The 20,720-nt window shown below is 37.1% G+C and overlaps 1 protein-coding gene and 2 non-coding genes across 3 annotated transcripts; all 3 read left to right on the forward strand.

The window, feature by feature from the left end:
• Positions 1-2,705: 2,705 nt before the first annotated feature.
• LOC132129066 (FK506-binding protein-like) lies at positions 2,706-5,802 on the forward strand. Its single transcript, XM_059540487.1, has 3 exons — positions 2,706-2,795; positions 2,996-3,393; positions 4,550-5,802. Exons 2-3 carry the CDS (start codon positions 3,016-3,018, stop codon positions 5,294-5,296), a joined length of 1,125 nt encoding a protein of 374 aa, XP_059396470.1. The 5' UTR covers positions 2,706-2,795; positions 2,996-3,015; the 3' UTR covers positions 5,297-5,802.
• Positions 5,803-16,717: 10,915 nt separating this feature from the next.
• On the forward strand, positions 16,718-16,791 carry trnan-guu (transfer RNA asparagine (anticodon GUU)). The gene has a single exon. It is a non-coding gene; the product is annotated as a tRNA-Asn (tRNA).
• A 1,787-nt stretch (positions 16,792-18,578) lies between these two features.
• trnan-guu (transfer RNA asparagine (anticodon GUU)) lies at positions 18,579-18,652 on the forward strand. The gene has a single exon. It is a non-coding gene; the product is annotated as a tRNA-Asn (tRNA).
• Positions 18,653-20,720: the final 2,068 nt, after the last annotated feature.

Raw genomic sequence — 20,720 nt, forward strand, 5'->3', positions numbered from 1 at the left:
AAACTGTGTCAAAGCACATGTTAATGCAAACTTTTGCACCTTAATCTATAGATAAGAAAAAATTCCAGAGTGACGATTGTGATGCCTTTCTGAAAAGTGTAAACGAAAATGTAATAAAACTAACAGATGAAGACAAATTTTTACTAGAAAGAGATGTAACCTTTAAAACATAATGAAAAATGGTAAATCACCGGGCATTGATGGTTTATCTATAGAATTCTTTTTCTTTTTGGACCGATATTAAAAATTTATTATTTAACACGTATTGATTGCATAAATAATGGTCAGTTATCCCCTAGAATGATAAACTGGTCGATAACCTTGTTGCCCAAACCCAATAAAGACTTATTACTATTAAATAATTGGAGACCTATAACTCTACTTTGCAATGATTATAAATTACTAGCTTTGGTATATGGTAACAGAGTAAAAAATGTCTTGAACAATTTCATAGCAATGAGATACTATATATGGACATGTTAGATTACCAGAGCCTTATTAACACAGAAAGCCTAATATTGTTTATTGATTTTTTTCAAGGCATTTGATTCTATTTAACATGACTTTTTACTGAAATCGTTCCAACTTTTTGGGTTTGGCAACAACTTTTGTAAGGTAATCAGAGTGTTTTATGACCAAATATATAGTTATATTTCACTCCAATCAGACATCACTCCAAGAATCAATGTCTCTTGTGGAATAAGACAAGGGTGCCCAATTTCACCAAAATTATTCATTCTCTGTACGCAGCTTTTGGCCTATTTTCTAGTAAATAATAAAGACCTTGAAGGGATAAAAGTTTGTGACACTGAATTGAAAATAAGCCAATTTGCTGATGATACAGTGATATTTCTAAAGGACAAATCAATTCTTCAGAAGGCTTTAAATGCGTTAATCTAAAAAAATGTGAAATATTACCCTTGTATAATTGCACTGAAACAGACTTGGAGATGATTCCAGTTAAGAATGATGTTAAATACTTGGGCATTCATCTATCTAAAAACTTGGCAATAAGAGAATCCAAAAATATAACAGAGAAATTTGAAGAAATAAAAAGAAACCTAAATCATTGGTTAACAAGAGACTTAACTATTTTAGGACGTAACCTATTGTCAAAATCAGAAGGGATTTCTAAATTAATTTACCCAAGTTATTCTCTCTATATTAGTTCAAAAAACATAAGAAAAGCAAATACTATAATTTACCAATTCATCTGGTGTAATAAAACGCACTACATTAAAAAAATCACAACTTGTAAAGGACTATAATAAAGGGGGGTTAAAAACAATTAATTTTGAATCTATGGTTGGAGTTTTTAGAGTTAACTGGGTAAAAGCCTTTTTAGATAAACCTGACTCTATGGTATCATATTCCCAAAAATATTTTAGATAAAGTGGGAGGCTTAGAGTTTCTTTTAAAGTGCGATTTTGAGGTATCCGAATTGCCAGTAAAACTGTCTGAATATCATAAACAAGTTCTTCATTACTGGATGATGGTATTTACTCATAATTTTACACCACATGGCTTCACCTTGTGGAACAACAGAGTGATAACAATAAGTAGAAAAACACTTTTTTTCAGAAATTGGTTTGAAAAGGGAATAATTTTGAACAAGGTAATTTTCTTAGGTTTACGGATTTTAAAACAAAATGTAATATACAAACTTTAATAAGGGATTATAATAAGGTATGTAAAGCAATACCAACAGGCCTATTAAAGATGATACAAAACTATTTACATTATTCCAAAAGTAAAAAAAATGCAACTAAACCAAATTCCCCTAAATAGCAAAAAGGTTAACAATAATTGTATTAGCAAAATATTCAAATGTAAACTATTTCATGATTTTGACCAAAATATAAAAATAAGGCATTATGATGATAAAATAACAAATAAATATATAAAATTCATCAAATGGCCTATACCTCCTAAAATCTAAGAAATGCAATTTAAAATTATAAATGGATATTATCCAGCAGCAGCTATGCTTAAAAGGAGATTTGGTTTTGAAGTGGAGCCATGTGTGTTCTGTTCCCAGGAAGATGAAACTATTGAACATTTGTTTTTCTCTTGTCAAGTGATAAAAATATTCTGGCAAGATGTCACGAATTGGCTGGAAACAAAAATGGAGAGACTTACACAATTAAAGTTAGAGCAAATTCTTTTTGGTAATGAAAACCTTCCGAATGAACTTTTTAGAATGTACAATATCATAACAATTATGGGTAAATACCATATACTTAAATGTAAATGGCAAAACAAAAATCCATCCCTAATGGTGTTTAAAAGTGAACTGAGGGAATACTTTGCTTCTTTGAAACTTCTGAAAGGCTCCAGTGATAACATTTACTCGCTATGTGAAGATGTCTCAAAATACTTTTCATTATAACTTGTTAAGCTTCCATGTAACTTTAGTTTAAGAATATATGTTGACTGAGGACAGTATATGTATGTACACAATTTTGTCATGCCTTATGGACTGAAGTGCCTTTGCTTAATTTATTTTATTTTACATTTATTTCTATTTAGTTTCTTTATTGAAATTTGTTTCATTTAATTGTGTTTATATATGTTCTGCCCATAAGTCTCCCAATGAGAGATTTTGTAAATTGTGTTTTGTAAATAAGTGTGTTCAATAAAAAAAAAAACTTAATCTATGGATAAACTCAATGTAATATTACAAATGTAATCTTCACACGCCGCACCTTTAGAGGGCGATGGAAGGAATTCATTATAGTGAGATACTTGCTGTGGAAGAAGCTGTCTGTCTGACAGCGACAGCGGCGAGCACTGAAGTAGGTACACAAGTTCACAAATGTGTGATATTATAAATTCTGAGGTGTCATTACAAATGTTTTCTGTTTTAAAAACGCATGCAATCTGTAGCTATAGATGCGCTAGGTTTAAAACGAAGACTTGATTAACGGAGCTAACAGGACCCCATAGCCACCACCCGGGTAGTCTGCATTTAATAGCTTTTGTTGTTTATGTTTAGGTCTTTTAAAACACATCATCATGACAACAGTCCAAGTGCCTGGTACTCCACGTGAGACGTCGTGGATCTCCGCGTGTCCCGGGGGTCTGTGGGAGGTTCGCCGGCGATGGCTTGGAGAAAGACAACGAGGGGACTTCACGCCGATGCTGGGCTCACTGTGTAAGGTCAAGGTGCGGCGAAGTACTGCTACGGAGGGAGAAACGCAACATACTGCTTCTCAAGAGCAGGAGTCAACAGCCAGCGTTGATTCTAGCGAGCAAGCTACCTCTCACCCCCGCTCGCAGGACTCTGTGCTGCAGCTCCCGCTGGATGAGTGGTGCTTGTTGCGCATGGGCGAAGGGCAGTGTGACATTACAGAGGGCTGCCTGGAAGGGATGAAGGCTGGAGAGATGTGTGAGGTGAGGGCAAAGCTAAAATAGACCAGGGGTATCCAGTCCTGCTCCCGTGGGGCCACTGTCCTGCAGAGTTTAGCTGAATCCCACCTCAAACAGCTAGTCGAGGCTGTTCTTTCAACATCTGTCAGGGTTCCCACACTCCTGCCATATTAGAAACTTCCAGGTAAGTGTGTTTTGACAAGAAGGAGCTAAACTCTCCAGGACATTGGTCCTCCAGGAGCAGGTTTGGACACCCCTGACTTAAGACCTTTTACTTGCAAAAACATAATTATACCAGTATTTTACTGTTACAGTATTTTTAAAAGTGCATGTATTGCTAAATAAAATACATATTTTCACCCTAAATTATTAATCTTTTTACCGAATATGGTAATCTAACTTACAGTAAAGCTCACATATATTGACTATGCATACAGTCTATGCATTGTAGTAAGTTACTGATTTTATCTTGATTACATAATCAAATTCTAAAAAGTAATACAGTGTAATTTCATTGTATTATGTTTTAAAACACTCAATCAGACTAGTTACATTTTTATTGATTACATGATTACTTAATATTCACACAGTGGCAGTTAGTGTTTCATAATTCATTGATACTCCCTAATTGTTTTTTAATTTTTTTAATTGTATTTTCTTTTCTAAAAATACCTATTGCTTATATATATATATATATATATATATATATATATATATATATATATGTTTTCCGGTTTTGTGGAATTGCACTCCGAGTAGTCAGACGACTATAGATGCACAGAAAACTGTGCGACCTCACCGCATAAACAAATAAAATGTTCATGTATTTATTTTAAAATTATTTATTTCTTTCGATTTCAAATTTTTAAGATTTAATTAATTATTAGCTTCACTCCTTCACAAACCCCAGTTTGGGAAACCTTGACATAATACAATGTTCTATGCACTTAATTTTGTTGATAAGATTATCGTAGGAAATCAATTAATGTAATAAACGAGTTAGGTCAAAAAATGTTAAAGTATTCAGATTATATTGGTTAAATGTAAAATTAAATTACTAACTACATGTCATTATTATGTAATTTGTGTTCAGCTAAGAACTACAGTTTGTTACAAATTTACCAGCACTGTATGTATGTATATGTATCTCATATATAAACTTTTTTTTTTTTTCTTCCAGTTTACAATAAGTGCCTGGAATGCAAGCAACTGCAAATCAGCGGGCAGTGATGCTAATGGTACCCAGACTGAAAATACAACAGGACAGGGATCATCTCAGCAGTCTGACTGCTTTACACTTCAGCTTCACTCTTTAACCCCAGGGCAGGAGTCTTGGCAGATGACACCTGGAGAGAAATGGGCTTGGGTGCGGTCTCACAAGCAAAGGGGTGGTCAGCGGTTTGGGAAGGGATATATCTGGGGCGCGGCAGACTGCTACTGTAGAGCGGTGAAGCTAGCGATAACTTTAAATGGCAAAACAAGGAGAAAGCCAGTGGATGAAGTGTCTAAAGAAGGTATGGAGGAAGAGGATGATGATGATGCAGCCTTGACGCCATGCTTTGATCAAGAAAATGAGCAGGCAGGTGCTGATATCTCCATTCCAACTGAGGAGGAGTACAAAATTGTAAAAGCAGAACTTCACTGCAATCTTTCTTTATGCCAGTTTAAGTTAGGCCAGCTTGGTAAATCCAGAAACAGCAGTATCAAGGCCACTGAGCTGAACCCAAAGAGCAGTAAGGCCTGGTACCGGCTTGGGCAAGCTTGTCTGCAGCTGGGCGAACTGGAGGAATCTCACATGGCCTTTGGAAAGATTCTGGAACTCCAGCCTGATTCTGCATCAGCTCGCACTGCTCTGAAACAAGTGAACTCCAAATTAAAGGATTTAGACAGTAAACTCGGTCAAAGGCTGAGCAAGATGTTTAACTAGAAAATAACAAAGTTGGGAATTACAAAAGCAGAACATGTGCATATGTATAAACATTATAAAAACTGTTAAGTGCCCAGAAGTTGTCTTGGGTCTTTCCTTGTAGCTTAAAGGATTAGTACACTTCCAGAACTAAAATTTCCTGATTATTGACCCCCCCACCCCCCATATCATCCAAGATGTTCATGTCTTTCATTCTTCAGTCGAAAAGAAATTAAGGATTTAGAGGAAAACATTCCAGGATTTTTCTCCATATAATGGACTTCAATGTTTGCCAAAGGGTAGAAGTTCCAAATTGCAGTTTCATTGCAGCTTCAAAGGGCTCTACATGATACCAGATGATAAATATGGGTCTTATCTAACAAAACGATCTGTTATTTTATTAAAAACAAAAGCAAGTGCTAGCTCAACCTCACACATTATGTAGTCATGTTGGAAAGGTGACGCACGTTAGCTCTTCGCCTGTGTACTCCAGTTCAAAAAGGTAGGGTAGGGGCGAAAAACTCCACTTCAAAATTGTCCAACATCGTTGGTTCACCTTTTTTTTTGGTAAAGGGAATTTGACTTACTTTGCACATTCACTTTGTAAAGACTGGGTTGGTACTTCCATCTACTTCATGCGTGACCTTTCCAACATCTTCTTTGAATATCTTTGATGACACGGGAGTAAGTAAATTATCAGGAAATGTTTATTCTGGAATTTAACTAATCCTTTAACTTTAAAACTTGAAGTATGTTTACTGTATGGGTAGTATACAGTATATACATCTTAAATGTTCAATGTTGTAATTTGTCAATGTTTAAATCAACAAAAACTTGAAAGTTGTGCAAAGTCATAAGACTGCTTACTGAATGTACTTAAATGTATTTTTGTAAAAAAAATATTTTTGTAAAATAAAAATGTACTGCTTTGATGTTTTGTTCTAAATCATGTTTTCATTCTGGATTCATAACTGCTGTAGAAAATGATCAAAAGCCAAGTATAATGCATTCTTGCATCAAATGACAATAAATAATGTTTTTCCCCCGTTTGTTTTGTTTTGTTTTTGTTAAAACGTTGACACAAAATGAACAATTAAATAGAAGAGCATAGCATTACCCATTTCAAACATTAAATAATAGAATATTTAAGGGGATGCAAAATATTTTATCATAACATCTTTTTGTTTTGTTTGCAGAAAGGTTTAAAATCATACTACAAACGGCCACACGGGAGTGGGTGGGATATGTTTGGGCATGTTTTACCTTATTCATTTTTAAAGTTTTTTTTTAATGAGTTAATTTTGTAGCCAATGGCATCACGTTTTTTAGGAACAGGCGGCCAATCAGACGACGCCTCCTCTCGACCTTCACATTAGAAGGCTATAGTCTAGATCAGTGGTTCCCAAACTTTTCCATTCCACGACCCACCTAGACAAGTGTAATATATTTCACGACCCACCAAAATATTAAAAAAAAAAAAAAAACAACGAGTGAAATTACTTTAAACCTAATCTTACTTAAAATTTTTATGACAGAAATTAAGTATTTAAGAAAAATAACCATTTTATTTTAGAGTACAACTGAAAATTTCACTACAAATTTACAAGTTTTAATTTTTGTTTACTGGCGTTAAAATATGTAGTGTCCATAAAAACGTGAAGCAGGCTCACTCCAGTGAAGTGTGATCTGCGCTGCTGTGTTTTGTTGCATTCATGATCCTTCCGTGTGTGTCGGCGAGAACGGAGCACAATCCAACACTTTTTTAGAAAAGCATAAGAAGCAAAGCAGAACTATCTAAAACAGTTTGGAGATTAAAATAATTGTGAAATAGGTAAAAAAAGACCGATTGAACCTTTTAATGACATTGCTCTGAGACCTTCAAAACACGCAACGCACACGGACTTAATTGCAATTTGAAAATCACACTAAGGATATTGCAGTTCATTATTAATGTTGGTGGGCTATATCGTTGTGATGAGTGGGTTCCCAGTTCCCGCCTCCTTCTTCCTGTGATTGTGAAGATTTTAATGTTTTACACTGGTGCCGAAGCCAGGGAGGAAGGAGGGGCGCGCTGCCGAAGATCCTTCGCCGCTGGGGTGAATCCGCAGTGCCATCGAGCAGGGCGAAGGAGTCTGCCGCCGAGGGTGCTCGATGTGGTGGGCTGGAGTGAGTTGCCGGGGGGGGGGGGGGGCGAACTCACTCCAGCCCACCGCCTCGATGACTCCTTCGTGGAAAGAGGTGGGAACCGGCGGACAATCAAACAAAGTTTTAATAACCAAATAAACACAAAACAGCGCGACAGCCCCTCTCGGATGACTGCCGTGCACAAATAAAAAACAAACACAAAATAAAACCCAGGCCTGGTCCTCTCTCGTCCTTCACTGTCATCGCTCCTCTTTTGTATCTTTCCGATCTCCTCCGTGGTTCTTGAGACCGGTGAGTGTTGCTCATTTCCCAATCACTCCACCGGCCTAGCTCTGTTCCCATGGCACTAGGCCCCGCCCCACTCGTCACATTCGTGCAGCCCTAGACTGAACTGTGTTAGTGTCTGTGTGTCATTGAAACGCAAAATTAGCTGCAGCCAAGTGACTTTGTGCGACCCACCTTGTTCCATTCCGTGACCCACGAGTGGGTCGCGACCCACAGTTTGAAAACCCCTGGTCTAGATGAGCTGCTGACGTTAGTGTAAAAAAACGAACATTTATATTTGAAAACTCTACAAAGCAGAAGGTAATTAATAAGGTAAGAAGATTCTCGTATCATAACTTTGTGGGGTAAAAAACCCAGTCGATTCTTACAGTAATGCTCCTTGATACTACTGCGGAGTTGTGACGAGAACTAACGTTAACGTGTGAGACATCTTAACTTTCCTGCTTCACAATTAACGGTTTTATGACTAAAATAGACCAGTATACAGTGTAACAAGTCATAATAGAGCATATCAGTGAACTTTGTTATTAATATAGACTCTTAATATTCAATTGTAATGGCGACCCAGCATGGACAGTACAATTTTGTAATTGCGGCCCAACACGGACAAAACAATCTGCGTAACGTAAATAAACCAATAACGTTAACGTTACGTTACATGGTTTCATTAAAACGTTCTGCGTGTCCTGAGGATGTACGTTTAATGAGGTATGGAAAATGTTTCAATAAGTGCAAACAGCATGAAACAAAATAGAGGAATACATACGCTGTGTGCTGCTATCGTTTATTTATCAAGCAGTGTTAAAAAAAACATTTGCTCAAACTTTTAAAGCAGCATTTAGTAATTTGTTTGCCACAATGATGTTCGCCCGAAATGATAATGGCTAAAGGGAATTGCAAAATAATTACTGTTTCCCAACAGGTTTTCCAAACACTGCCGCCAGCTGCTTTTTGCTTCCGCACAGACCCCACTTGTGGGTTTCGGGAGTTGTTTTGACAAATATTACTAAAAATTATTAGTGCTGCATAGTAAGACCATCGGTATAACAAGACAAAAATGTGTCTTAAGGTCCGTTCACACCAAGAACGATAACTTTAAAGATAACTATAAAGATAACGATATTATATTAGCGTCCACACCAGCGAACGATATTGTCTGTGTATTCTAAGCTGACGCGTGTCTGCTGCTTTAAAGGCCATGTTGCAGGTTAACCACCACTTTCGATTAATGGGTACATAAATCACTCAAGATATGTATATCATTTTTAAAATGTCTCAAAAATGGTATTAAAGACCTATTTTTTAAGTTTTTGGTTTTTGGTTTGGGTTTTTTTACCCAACACGGTGATGACGTCACGTTGGGGAGAAGTCGAGGAAAGGTAGCCTCAGTCTAGTATTATGCCGCGTTCCAGGCAACCCGTAACCCATGTTTTTCCAACTTTAAACCCGTGAAAGTGCACTGGAACGGCGATCAAACTCGTGACTTCCCACCCATGAACTCGTGTCTCGTACTAGATCGATGTACTCCGAGTTCTGAGGTCACACAGCACACGAAACAACGATGACAGCCCCTACGAATAATACTGCCTACGGATGCAGTGTTTATGCAAGTGGTACACGTTGAAAAAACGATTTTAGCTCAATGCAACGTTGCAATAAAATAAATAATGTAGTTACAATTCCTTGCGCTCAGAAAGTTTGGCGTAACTTGCCTGGAACGGTACAAAGTCGTTAGTAGTTAGTGATTACGAGCTCAAAAACCTGCCTGGAACGCAGCATCAGAACTATAGCGGCTGACTGGGATGAGGAAGAGGTGGCAAGAGCCAACATGTATGATCCGCAGCCGTGTAATTCCGATCGAGTCAGTCGTGAGAGGGCAAATGAGGAATTGCCAAGAACTGATGTCCATCAAAGCCTATGCATGGTCCATGGAGAATTAGTGGAGAGTTGGTGAAGTGTCCTGGTGAGTTGCTATCATTTAGCATCGCAGCAATGAGCACTGGAGATAGTCTACGAGCAGCAGTACACAATAACGACACACACACACACATATATATATATATATATATATATATATATGTACACACACACACACATATATATATATATATATTAGGGGTGTAACGATACGCGTATTCATATTGAACCGTTCGGTACGAGGCTTTCGGTTCGGTACGCGGTACGCATTATGGACCGAACGGTTCGTTGGACTAATTAATTATATTTGGAAAATAAAAAAAAAAGTGAAATATAATGATATGCGTTCAACAAGGTAGCCCAATCACCCAAACGACGTAACAGGCAACGCCCCTGACACCCCCGAAGAAGAAAAAAACACCAACTTATATGTTTATGTTAGGCTACTCAGTCAGGCGCTCGCTCACTCAGCAATACACGCTGAAGGCTCGTTGCAAAATGGCCAATGCGTTTAACAGGGAATCCAAACACCAGACCTGTTGGTTATTGGAGGATCTTCTATTTCTGGTCTGTTAAACGCATAAGCCATTTTGCAACGAGCCTTCAGCGCGTACTGAGTGAGCGAGCACCTTACTCTGTAGTGCAGTGATCCTCACTATTTTTTTCACAAGAGCCACATTGGCAGAGCAAAATCAAAAGGCGAGCCACTTTTACGACAACATACTAAGTCACCTTTGCAAATGTGCATTTCTATATATAAATTGGACATCCCACAAAAAAGAAATAACACGGCCAATACATTTTCGTTTAAGAACAGATTTACTTTAATAGTGGGATGAGCGAAAGCTGGCATGCATGTCAAACAAAATTCCCCCAAAAGAAAAAAAAAATCTCTGTTATCAGTGCTGATGCATTCATGTTACATTTAAGGGCACCTAAAAGCTGTCACAACGAACCGGCAAAATTAATGATTATGAATATGTAAAATATAGCAGAAGACATTTAATTTTTTTTATGTCTGTCGGCTAGAAAGATGCTGACTCGTGATCTTCGCAGTAGTGAACGCGTGCCTGAGAGAAATGCACATTTGATACGGGAGGGAGAGCAGTCTGTTTTCTTTCGTTTTGAATTGTTTTGTTTAAAAGTAGACATTTCAAGCTTTATATATAGCCTATGTGTCGGGTCTGTGAGGCAAGTAGGCTATACGCTGAGTTTCGGTTCATTCATGAGACAAACTCCAGGTTCACACCGGCTCCTTCGTATCGTGGTTATCTATTTTCTATTTACTTCTTATTAAATCCAGACAATTGGTTGATGAAACCTTGATTAAAATTAAGATACAATTAATACAAAACGAAATCAAATTTAAAGACAGGCTTTGTGCTTTCTGTTTGAGGTCTCAGTGAAAGTTTTAAAGCAGTCTTAGTGCGACTTATATTGATAGTCCTTTTGAAATTGCCGCTCTGCGCTCTGTCCAAGATCCGCCCGCTCGCGCTCCCCGCTCGCTCCCGCCTCACATGCTCTGAAGGCAAGTGGCAGTGTGATACTGTAAGCTACTATGCGAGCTGCCAGTTATAGCTTGACGAGCCGCGCAATGAGTAACTTTGCTGTAGTGGAAAACGTAGGTTTTAAGAACATGCTTAATGTAATTGAGCCCCGTTACAATATTCCTTCACGAGCCCATTTCAGACAGACTGTAATTCCTGCTTTGTTCCAAAAAACATAAGCCCTATAGAGAACCAATTGAGTAAAAACACACTCAATATAAAGAGTTATAGAGTTCCATATAAAAAGTTACATCTTTGTATTTGTTCATAACTAATATAACATTTTCATTTTTTTTTATAAGGAAATGTTTTTGTTTTATACAGTATGCTGCTAAGAAAACACCATAGAAGATGGGTAAAGAATAGCCCCATCATTGTTCAATGTAAAAAAAAAAACATACTTTGTTAGTTTTAATAAATAAAACATTTTTATAAAAATCAAGGAAATTTATCTGCTAATTTTATCTTTTTGCTGTATCTAAAACGTACCGAACCGAACCGAACTGTGACACCAGTGTATTGTATCGAACCGAACCGTGAATTTTGTGAACCGTTACACCCCTAATATATATATATATATATATATATATATATATATATATATATATATATATATATATTATAAAAGGTTATTTATTTTTTACTGTCATTGAGTTGCACCGAGTAAAAAAAAAAATCTACGTTTTCTTTATATCTAGTGGCAGTGACCATGACGTTAGTTCGTACCGGTAACCTTTTTCATAGTGTCGTAGTACTGGTAAACTTTGTCTTTGTCATCTAGAAATAGAAGGCATCATGTTTGCTATATGGACGTTTCTAAGCGTTTATCTCGTCCTCCGGTGAAAATGTTGTTGCAAACGTAGCCGCGTGTGTGTCGCTGTGTTTGACAGGTGCTTGTGTGGGCGGTAGGGATGGGACGGTATGAAAATTTAATATCACGATTATAGTGACTAAAATTATCACGATTATCAATATTATCACGGTTTTGTTGAAACGAGATGAAAGTGTTCAAAAATACTTGATGCTCACACTGAAAACATTTCAGCAAGTTTTATATTTAATAATCAACAAACAACTAATAAAACAAGCAACTCTATGCACTTAATTTAAAGAGAGATTAAATTATGTGGCATTTCCTTCCTTACAATGAAAAGTGTAGAAGCATAGAAAAGCATAGAAAAGTCACTGACTTTCGCCATTCCTTCTCGAAAAAAAAACAAAAAAAAACATTGTTCGCTGCGCTTGCGTCAGACTGTTGCTGGCTGGACATGATTTAATAGTGAGTTATTAAAACCGCGATAATCAAACACGGTTTTAATGATAATTCATTTTTAAACGATATTACTAACCTTCAGCACATTTTATCACGGTTATCAATAAAACCGGTTATCGTCCCATCCCTAGTGGGCGGTGTCGTCCCATGGAAACTGCGCTGAAAAGCTTGTGCTGTAGGGAAGTGAGTGTGTTTGGGTCGCTGTTGGTCGATATCTCTATATCTATCTGTCTGTTTATCTATCTATATATGTAGTCTATCTATCTATATATATCTATGTATTTATCTATAAATTATTATCTGCGCTATCTGAATACTCTCGTCTACTACTCGTCTCTCAAGTCACTCTCAATGCTCTCAAGGCGGCTTTGGTAAATCCTCTCCCCAACGTGACGTGATGCAATGCATTGTGGGGGAAAGGAGACCTCTGTAAGATAGTACCTACTTTTTCGTATTATATTCCGTTTTGTGATACCCAACAACATAAAATACAATGGATAACAGTTTAAATGTTTATTACCATCAAGCAAATTGCACAAATTTGTTAAAAAATTAACCTTGCAACACGGCCTTTAAGGCCCGTTCACACCAAGCACGATAACTATAAATATATAGTTCTAAAAATCGTTCTCAATATTAAAGAAAAGCAGAGTCCACACTACAACTATAACGATAAAGGCATAGAGAAACGGTATTGTTGGAAGCATTTTCAGAACGATTTTTTTCAAACTGATGAACAATAGAAACATTGACATCCAATCAGAATCCATCCTGCTATAACGAGCTCGAGGATTTAAAGCGGCAGACGCACATGCGCTCAGAATAAACAGACGATATCGTTCGCTGGTGTGGACGCTAATATCGTTAACTTTATAGTTATCTTTACAGTTATCGTTCTTGGTGTGAACGGGGCTTTAAATTCTCAAGCTCATTACAGCAGGATTGATTCTGATTGGTTGGCAATGTTTTTATCGTTCATCAGAAAAAAAAATAGTTCTTAAAGTGATTCCAATGATATATATAGTTCCAATGAACTATTCTGAAGCGTAGGCGCTCACAAAACAAACAAGGTAGCAGAAGATATCTGTAATGCAAAAGTGCAGCAGCAAGTCTCCATCGGTACTCCACTATTTGTTGAGAATTTCATATGGATCCAAACCGTTAATAGTGCCGTCCACATACCGGTCTCTGGCATCCCTATTTAGCGTATCCCTATAAATACCACAACCTTTTCGCGATTTTAACATCTTTTTTTCTTTCTCCCAACTCTGCTTCTTCTCGTTCAACTTGCTGTATGTTTACATTTGCGAGGCTATCAACATGGCTGCCACGTCCCAGAATGCAACGCGACACCCAAGCCCTATTCTGGTCTTTATCAGGTCAAACAAAATTATTATTATTATTTTTTTTTATGATTATTTTAATCACTTATTAAACATAATTAAACTGAAGGACGTTTACATTCATTTTAAATCAGTCGTTATACATTGCAAATCCTGTCATTACTGTTCAGATAATGCTAACCCATGTTCATTTCATCAATTCATTCATCATTGCAGTCGTTGATGTCACGTGTTTGCGTGGCATGTTACGTGTACTAGTGTTGTCAAAAGACCCGGTACTTCGGTACCAAGTCGGTACAAAAAAAATGAAAATGTGACGGTACCAGGTTTCTTTAAGTACCGGTGGTACCGAGGTCCCGTTCAAACCCGGTTCTTGACGCATACAGCGATATGATTACCACGAAGCAGAAGACGTGGACAGAATCTCAAAATCCAGTCATGAAAATGAAACTTACATTTTAATATGGACAGTCACAGAATTTGTCAAAGTTAGCATAAATTAATCAAATCAAATCTCCATATGGACCAGTATTTTTAAATGTTAAGCCGCAAAAGTTGGTTGAAATCTGAATCCTGCATGTTCTGCACGTCTCTGTGTGAATGAATGAATGACAGAGACGTGCGGGTTTGTTTACTACATAGCAACCCTCTAAATTGCGAGTACATCACTCGCATATGCGACTAAATCTTCCTTCTGGTGACTAAATGATTTCTAATATTAGCCAATGGCTAATAAATTCTCCGATTTTACTCGCCATTGTGTGAGTTGGAGGCTAAGTATAAGTTTAGCTCAGATATGTTCACTCGCCGAACACTCTCTGACTGAGCGCTTTCACTCTCACTTTCACTCTCTTTTCACTCTGAAGTTTCACTCTCAGTCAGGCGATCTGTGTGATTAAGTTCATCTCAACGGATGCACAGCGCACCTGTGTTTAATGTACCTCTAGTGTGAAGGCGCACAGATCGCTGTCGCTTTCTCTCACACACACGCAGAGACCGAGAGAGAGAATTGACGCACTACATTTAAACTATTCTTGGTTGTATTTTCCTGTCAAAATAGTGGCATATCTATGGAAGTCTTCAGCTTTTAAGAATAGCTGGGTTTTCCGATAACGTTAGTGTGTGGAATTAATGCGCAAATGGCAATCTCATTGGCTGGCGCTCACCTATTATCGTTCGTTTTGATTTCAGGAAATCAGTTCGAGCGAATGCACAAAACCTGATTAATAGCTATAAACCTGATTTGCAGCTAATTAATCCTTAGTAACCGTTAGTGTGTTTTTATAGTTCTTCTTATTAGAATTCGTATCAATATTATCTTATCAGTATTCTTGTTAGTTTTTCTCACCTCCTTTTTTTTTTTACAGAATCACTGAATGACAAAAAAAAGCACCACCACCATTCCAGTTAAAATGTTCAGTTAAATTGACTAATATGCATTTAAACATGTTTATCAAGTTAACTTCTTATTACTAAAGTTCTAATTATATATCAGTCTGGCGAGTAAACTAAAATATTTAATGGCCAATGGCGATTCAATTGCAGAGGTGTCCGTAGAGGGTTGCATAGACTGAAGCGCGTGACATTTGCAGTAATTTCAGCATCTGCCATAGGGCTGCAACTAACGATTATTTTGATAATCGATTAATCTGTCGATTATTTTTGGGCTGTTTACACCTGGCCACTTCATGCGTTTTCTCAGATCGGATAGCTATCTGATTTATCAAAACGGTTCCATTTACACCTGGTCACATGAATGTGTTTTTGCGAAACGGATTTAAATCCGATCTTCAATTCCCGCGCAATATGCAGATTTAATGGAGTGCACGTCACCGAAAGCAACAGATATGAGCTGCATTTTATTGATCATCAGCTAAAATTTCAAAATCAAAGACCGCAATTAGAGAGAGCGGTAACAGCACTGGTAAGATCATTTCGTTTCTCTACTATTAATGATGATGATTGTGTGTTAAGCGTTCGCGACTTACTTTCACTTTGATTTGCGATAGTTTGCACGTTGGTTTAATGAATATATGCTCAGCTTCTCATTTGGTGGTGCGTGTTCCAGTAGCGTCGTCATATCTGGCTATAACATTACATATAGCCTATAACACGGCCTCACACGTTTATTTTTTTAGCATTTTGGGGAGGAGTACAATTTACATATGTGGTTTTAACAACCAGATGCATTTACACTTGTCTAGTTTTGTCTGGAATGCGGCCCAGACTACCTCCTGAAGTGGTTTGAGCGATCGGATTCAAATCCGTCTCAAATGCGTTTCGGAGGGCATTTACACCTGGTCTTTTCACGATCGGATAGCTATCCGATCTGAGAAAACGCATGAAGTGGCCAGGTGTAAACGGCCCCTTAACGATTAATCGATTAATCGGTTTATGTACTTATATTTTAGTTTTTTCCATTTTTTCCCCAAGTAAATTATTAATAAATGGTCTTTATCCTTCAGCATAGATTTTTAAGAGATTTTAACCATTTTGCACTGTCATATCCTCATCAAAAATATACCTGGAGTTGTTTTATTGTGTTAGTAATCCTTTGTCGAACTCTTCTGCAATCAGAACACTGACCCATACTCTAGCAAATTTCACAAGTAGATTTCAAATAATGTTTTCACCATGGCAGTCCTTAGAGCTTTCTGGACAACCTTCTGATGGATTTTACTTTCAATTGTGAGTTCCATTCAGGTTTCATGCCATTGGCACTTTTTTCGAAGGATTGTTTACAATTTCAAAGCAAAAGCTATAAAGCTGTTTCCCAGTAAATAATAAAATCTCCTAAATTGGCAAGCCAGACTCCTGCTAGAAGATGTGGTATGAATGGATTCAAGGTATGTAATTCACTGTTTTAAATGTGAGTTTCCTGGGTGATAAAATTCTGGTTCTTATTGAGAAATCATTCAAGTGGGAGCCACAAGTCTCTGTGGCGCAATCGGTTAGCGCGTTCGGCTGTTAACCGAAAGGTTGGTGGTTCGAGCCCACCCAGGGACGTTGCACTTTTTGTTTTGATGCTTTTATTTTGAGCAATTAATCTTGCATTAACACAGCAACATTTATTCACAACATTTATTCAGATATTTGCTGTTGCACCTTATGGTGGTTCAGTAATGATGTCTGTGTCCTGTACTATCACGAGGACTGTGCCAAGTGTGCGACCGCATGGGGCCTCACACCTCTAGAGGGCTTCACTCCTGGCCTGCATTTTATATCAGTTATGTCTAATTGTTTATTATTGTTTTTTCACCCATTTTGTCCTTTGAAAGACTAAAATAGTCATAGCTGAGAGACCGTATAAGACTCTGTGTATAAGTATGAGTAAAACTGTTTGTTGTTAGGATGACAAAATGTGCATTTAATGTGCACATTCACTTATGATTTGCATGAGTCATGATTGCATATTTTTCAATTACAAATGGCGAAATTTCATATTAACACAGTTAAATGGGTTAAATGTTAAAATCGATTACTACTTCATTTGAAGAGTTGAGACGCATTTTTTGCATAAATCAAATTTTCTTCTAAAATGCGCATTGTTATCAGGCTCCTGTGTGTAGGTTCAGTAATTTCACTTTAATGGCAATGAATTGTTTATTTTCTTTCCTATTAAAGTAAAATAACTGCACATAAACAATAATTAACTTAAACAAGAAAATAATATTTTGAAGAAAATTTTGGATGGAACTTAGAGGCTTTGCATCTCAACTCTTCATATATATCTACAAACCTAGATCTCATTTTAGCATTCTTATTTACTTATTTAATTGCTTTATTATTATTATTATTATTATTATTATACAGTAGGTCTTACAATTCTTATAATGCGTGTGCGTGACCATGATTTGTGTGCAAGCATCTCAGTGAGAACTGCATCACAATCAATCAGATGCGTGTTAAAGTTGCGTTCGTTACCATGTAATTTAATAAATGCAGGCACAAAGGTCTGCAGTCTTGGTCACTTTCTAAAAGCATATCATCCATTGTTCTGTAAGAAATATTGATTTCAGTTTATACTTAAGCACATTTACCCTTAAAGACAGATAATAAAAAATATTGAACACAAAGCCTACTTAAGATTTACACTTCATCTGCAGTACACAGTGTACAATAGTACACAATTATGTATTGATAGTATGTATGGCATTAGGCTCTCATGTAGCATGCATTAGGTCTGACATGCAGTTAAAAAAAAAATGCATCCATTTTTGGTTAAGAATTCATGTTAAATGTGTAGCACTGCACATAGTGGATACATTAATAAAGAGCGACATCTAGTGTCAAACTCAGTGTAACTACAGCTACTGCTATTTATTACTATTAATATGGGCATTTATTAGAATGAAATGAATTTTGTTCTTACATTTTTTTTAATGTTTTATAAGACTTTAATATTTTTCATGAAACTTTAATTTTTTAAAATAAAACTTTATTTAAAACTTTGTATTGCGTTGATATGACTAATAGTCTGCAATTATTGGCAGCTGTAACTTGCTGTTAAATCAAACATGACGTCTGAGAAGTACAAGAAATAATATTAAAACATAAACTAAGCCATTTAATATGCCTAATAGTTGCTTTTGCTTTGAATGTATACACGATTTCAAGTGTTACATATTTACAGCAGTCCCATGAAGGTCTGTGGATAGGTGATACCTTTAGGTAAACCTCAAAATTGCCTTTGTGGCATTACCTTCATAATGTGCGATTTATTTTCAGTTCAGACTTTCCGAGAGAAAACAAGTTTCTTTTTTGTGAAACATTCTGATTTTAGTGGCGACAAGGTCTCTGTGGCGCAATCGGTTAGCGCGTTCGGCTGTTAACCGAAAGGTTGGTGGTTCGAGCCCACCCAGGGACGGTCAGTTTTTAATTATTCATATATTTTTGAGTTGTGAACGTTAGTCGCAGCTGAAGTAGCAACCTAATAAAGTATGCAGGATGCATAAAAATATTTATAATATTACTAAATATTTTTAGTCCTGTTGTTTAATTTTGAGGTCTAGTTATTTTAAACGAATGGACAAAACTGGCAGTCCCAGTAACATCTATACCATGAAGAATATCCTTAGCTACGGCCTCTTTTGCAACTACAGGATGTCCTTCATCCTCGCTGTCTGGTAAGAGGCACACCAACTGATCAAAAAGAGCTGCTTTGACTACCTGTTTGGTTGCCCCTCTCTGAAACCTCTAAATGAAAGTCTACATTCATGGAAAACCGCTGTAGTGGGAGAAAGGATAACTCCACTTCAATCACCACCGAGACTTCTAGAGACTTGAAAAACATCCCGGACGAACCCCCACTTGTTACGTTCCCAATTTCTTGTCCAAGGACAGCAAAGAAGCGCAACAAAAAGTTGCAGGGAGAGGGTGAGAGAACTTCCATCTCCAGGTCCCAGGGCAAGCAGAAATTACCACACCAGTTTAAAAGTAAAAAGATGTACAAGTTTTATTTTAAATAAATCAGTGGGATGCAAACATAAGGCTTCGGGAGGGGAAATGGCCAAAATAACAAACAAAAGAAACTCTAATGGAGGGTTTGTGAAAATACCTTATCTAGCTTCAGAAGAAAAAGAAAGAAAAGACAAAATCTTCCCTTAATCCTTCTCTAGTTAAACAAAAGGAGAAAACGTGAATTCTCAAATGAAAGGGCATCCTCCTCCCTACAAATGATAACACAAAAAAGATTGTGACAAATTTGAAAAACAGATATTCTTGAAAGTAACTCTGGCCACAAAGGCAAACACAGCACAACAGCATACAACTAGGGGTTAACTTTAACACTTTCTAACTGTTTAATGACAACTGTACTAGAGCTCTCACTTTTTATTCGATATTCGAATATGCATTCGAACATGACGTGAAATATCCGTAATCAAACTATAAATAAAATATCCGGTTTTTAAAATGCCATGTGTAGCGCATTGTTTACAGTCTTTGATTAGACCGTTTGTTTTTTATTTTATTCTTTGCCATCTTATCCAGTAGAGGGCACTCTAGACGTATTGTATCTTAGGCCCATTACCAAATCAAGCGAATAGCCAGGCACGTCTGTGCGCTCCGAACGTGTGTTCTCCACCGCGGGGAACATTGTAAATAAAAAGAGAGCCGCACTTGATCCAGATCAAGTTGATAGACTGGAGTTTCTTGCAAACAATATTAAGAAATGAATTAGGCTAGGCTATATGCCTTACTCCTGCTGCTGTTTAAGTTGTCACATTATTGTTTGTGCCTGTTTTTTTTTATTTTATATATATATTTTTTTAAGTGGACGAGGGCAGTTTATATGGGCAGACCCTCGAGCCCTCTATTTTGACCAAGGGAGCGAGTCTGCTTCATATGCATACTTCAGGCCGCTCCATAGACCACAATGCAACACGATTATGATATTATTGCAGATTGCATTTCAGTTATCCCCATCCTGACCTAAACAAGTCTATTATATATATATATATATATATATATATATATATATATATATATATATATATATATTAGTGGTGGGCAGTTATCGGCGTTAACCTGCTGCGTTAACGTGAGACTCTTATCAGGCGATTAAAAAAAAAAAAATATCGCCGTTAATCTATTCTCAAAGTTGGGTTGAGAGCTGGGTCTATATTAGGCGAGCTATGTTGACTTTCACCTTGATAGTTTACCGTGGATTTATGCCTTACCGAATTGCACTGTAGGGGGGCGAGAACGAGTCTTTAAACCCGTGTGTATGCCTACTGTGAAATTACCACATCAAACGTGACGTGCTAACATGGATGCAGCTGAAGCCGCTGTGTTTGCTTCAGAGAAATTTATTTATTTTAATTTTTTTAAGAAGCTTCCCAATGGAAACCTCGACAAGATGCATGCCTGTTTCACACATACTCTGTGCGTATGCAGTCCGTGTGCGTTACGTATGTGGTGCAGAAGCAGCACGG

This window comes from Carassius carassius, chromosome 46 (assembly GCF_963082965.1).
Source record: "Carassius carassius chromosome 46, fCarCar2.1, whole genome shotgun sequence".
Lineage (NCBI taxonomy): Eukaryota > Metazoa > Chordata > Actinopteri > Cypriniformes > Cyprinidae > Carassius > Carassius carassius.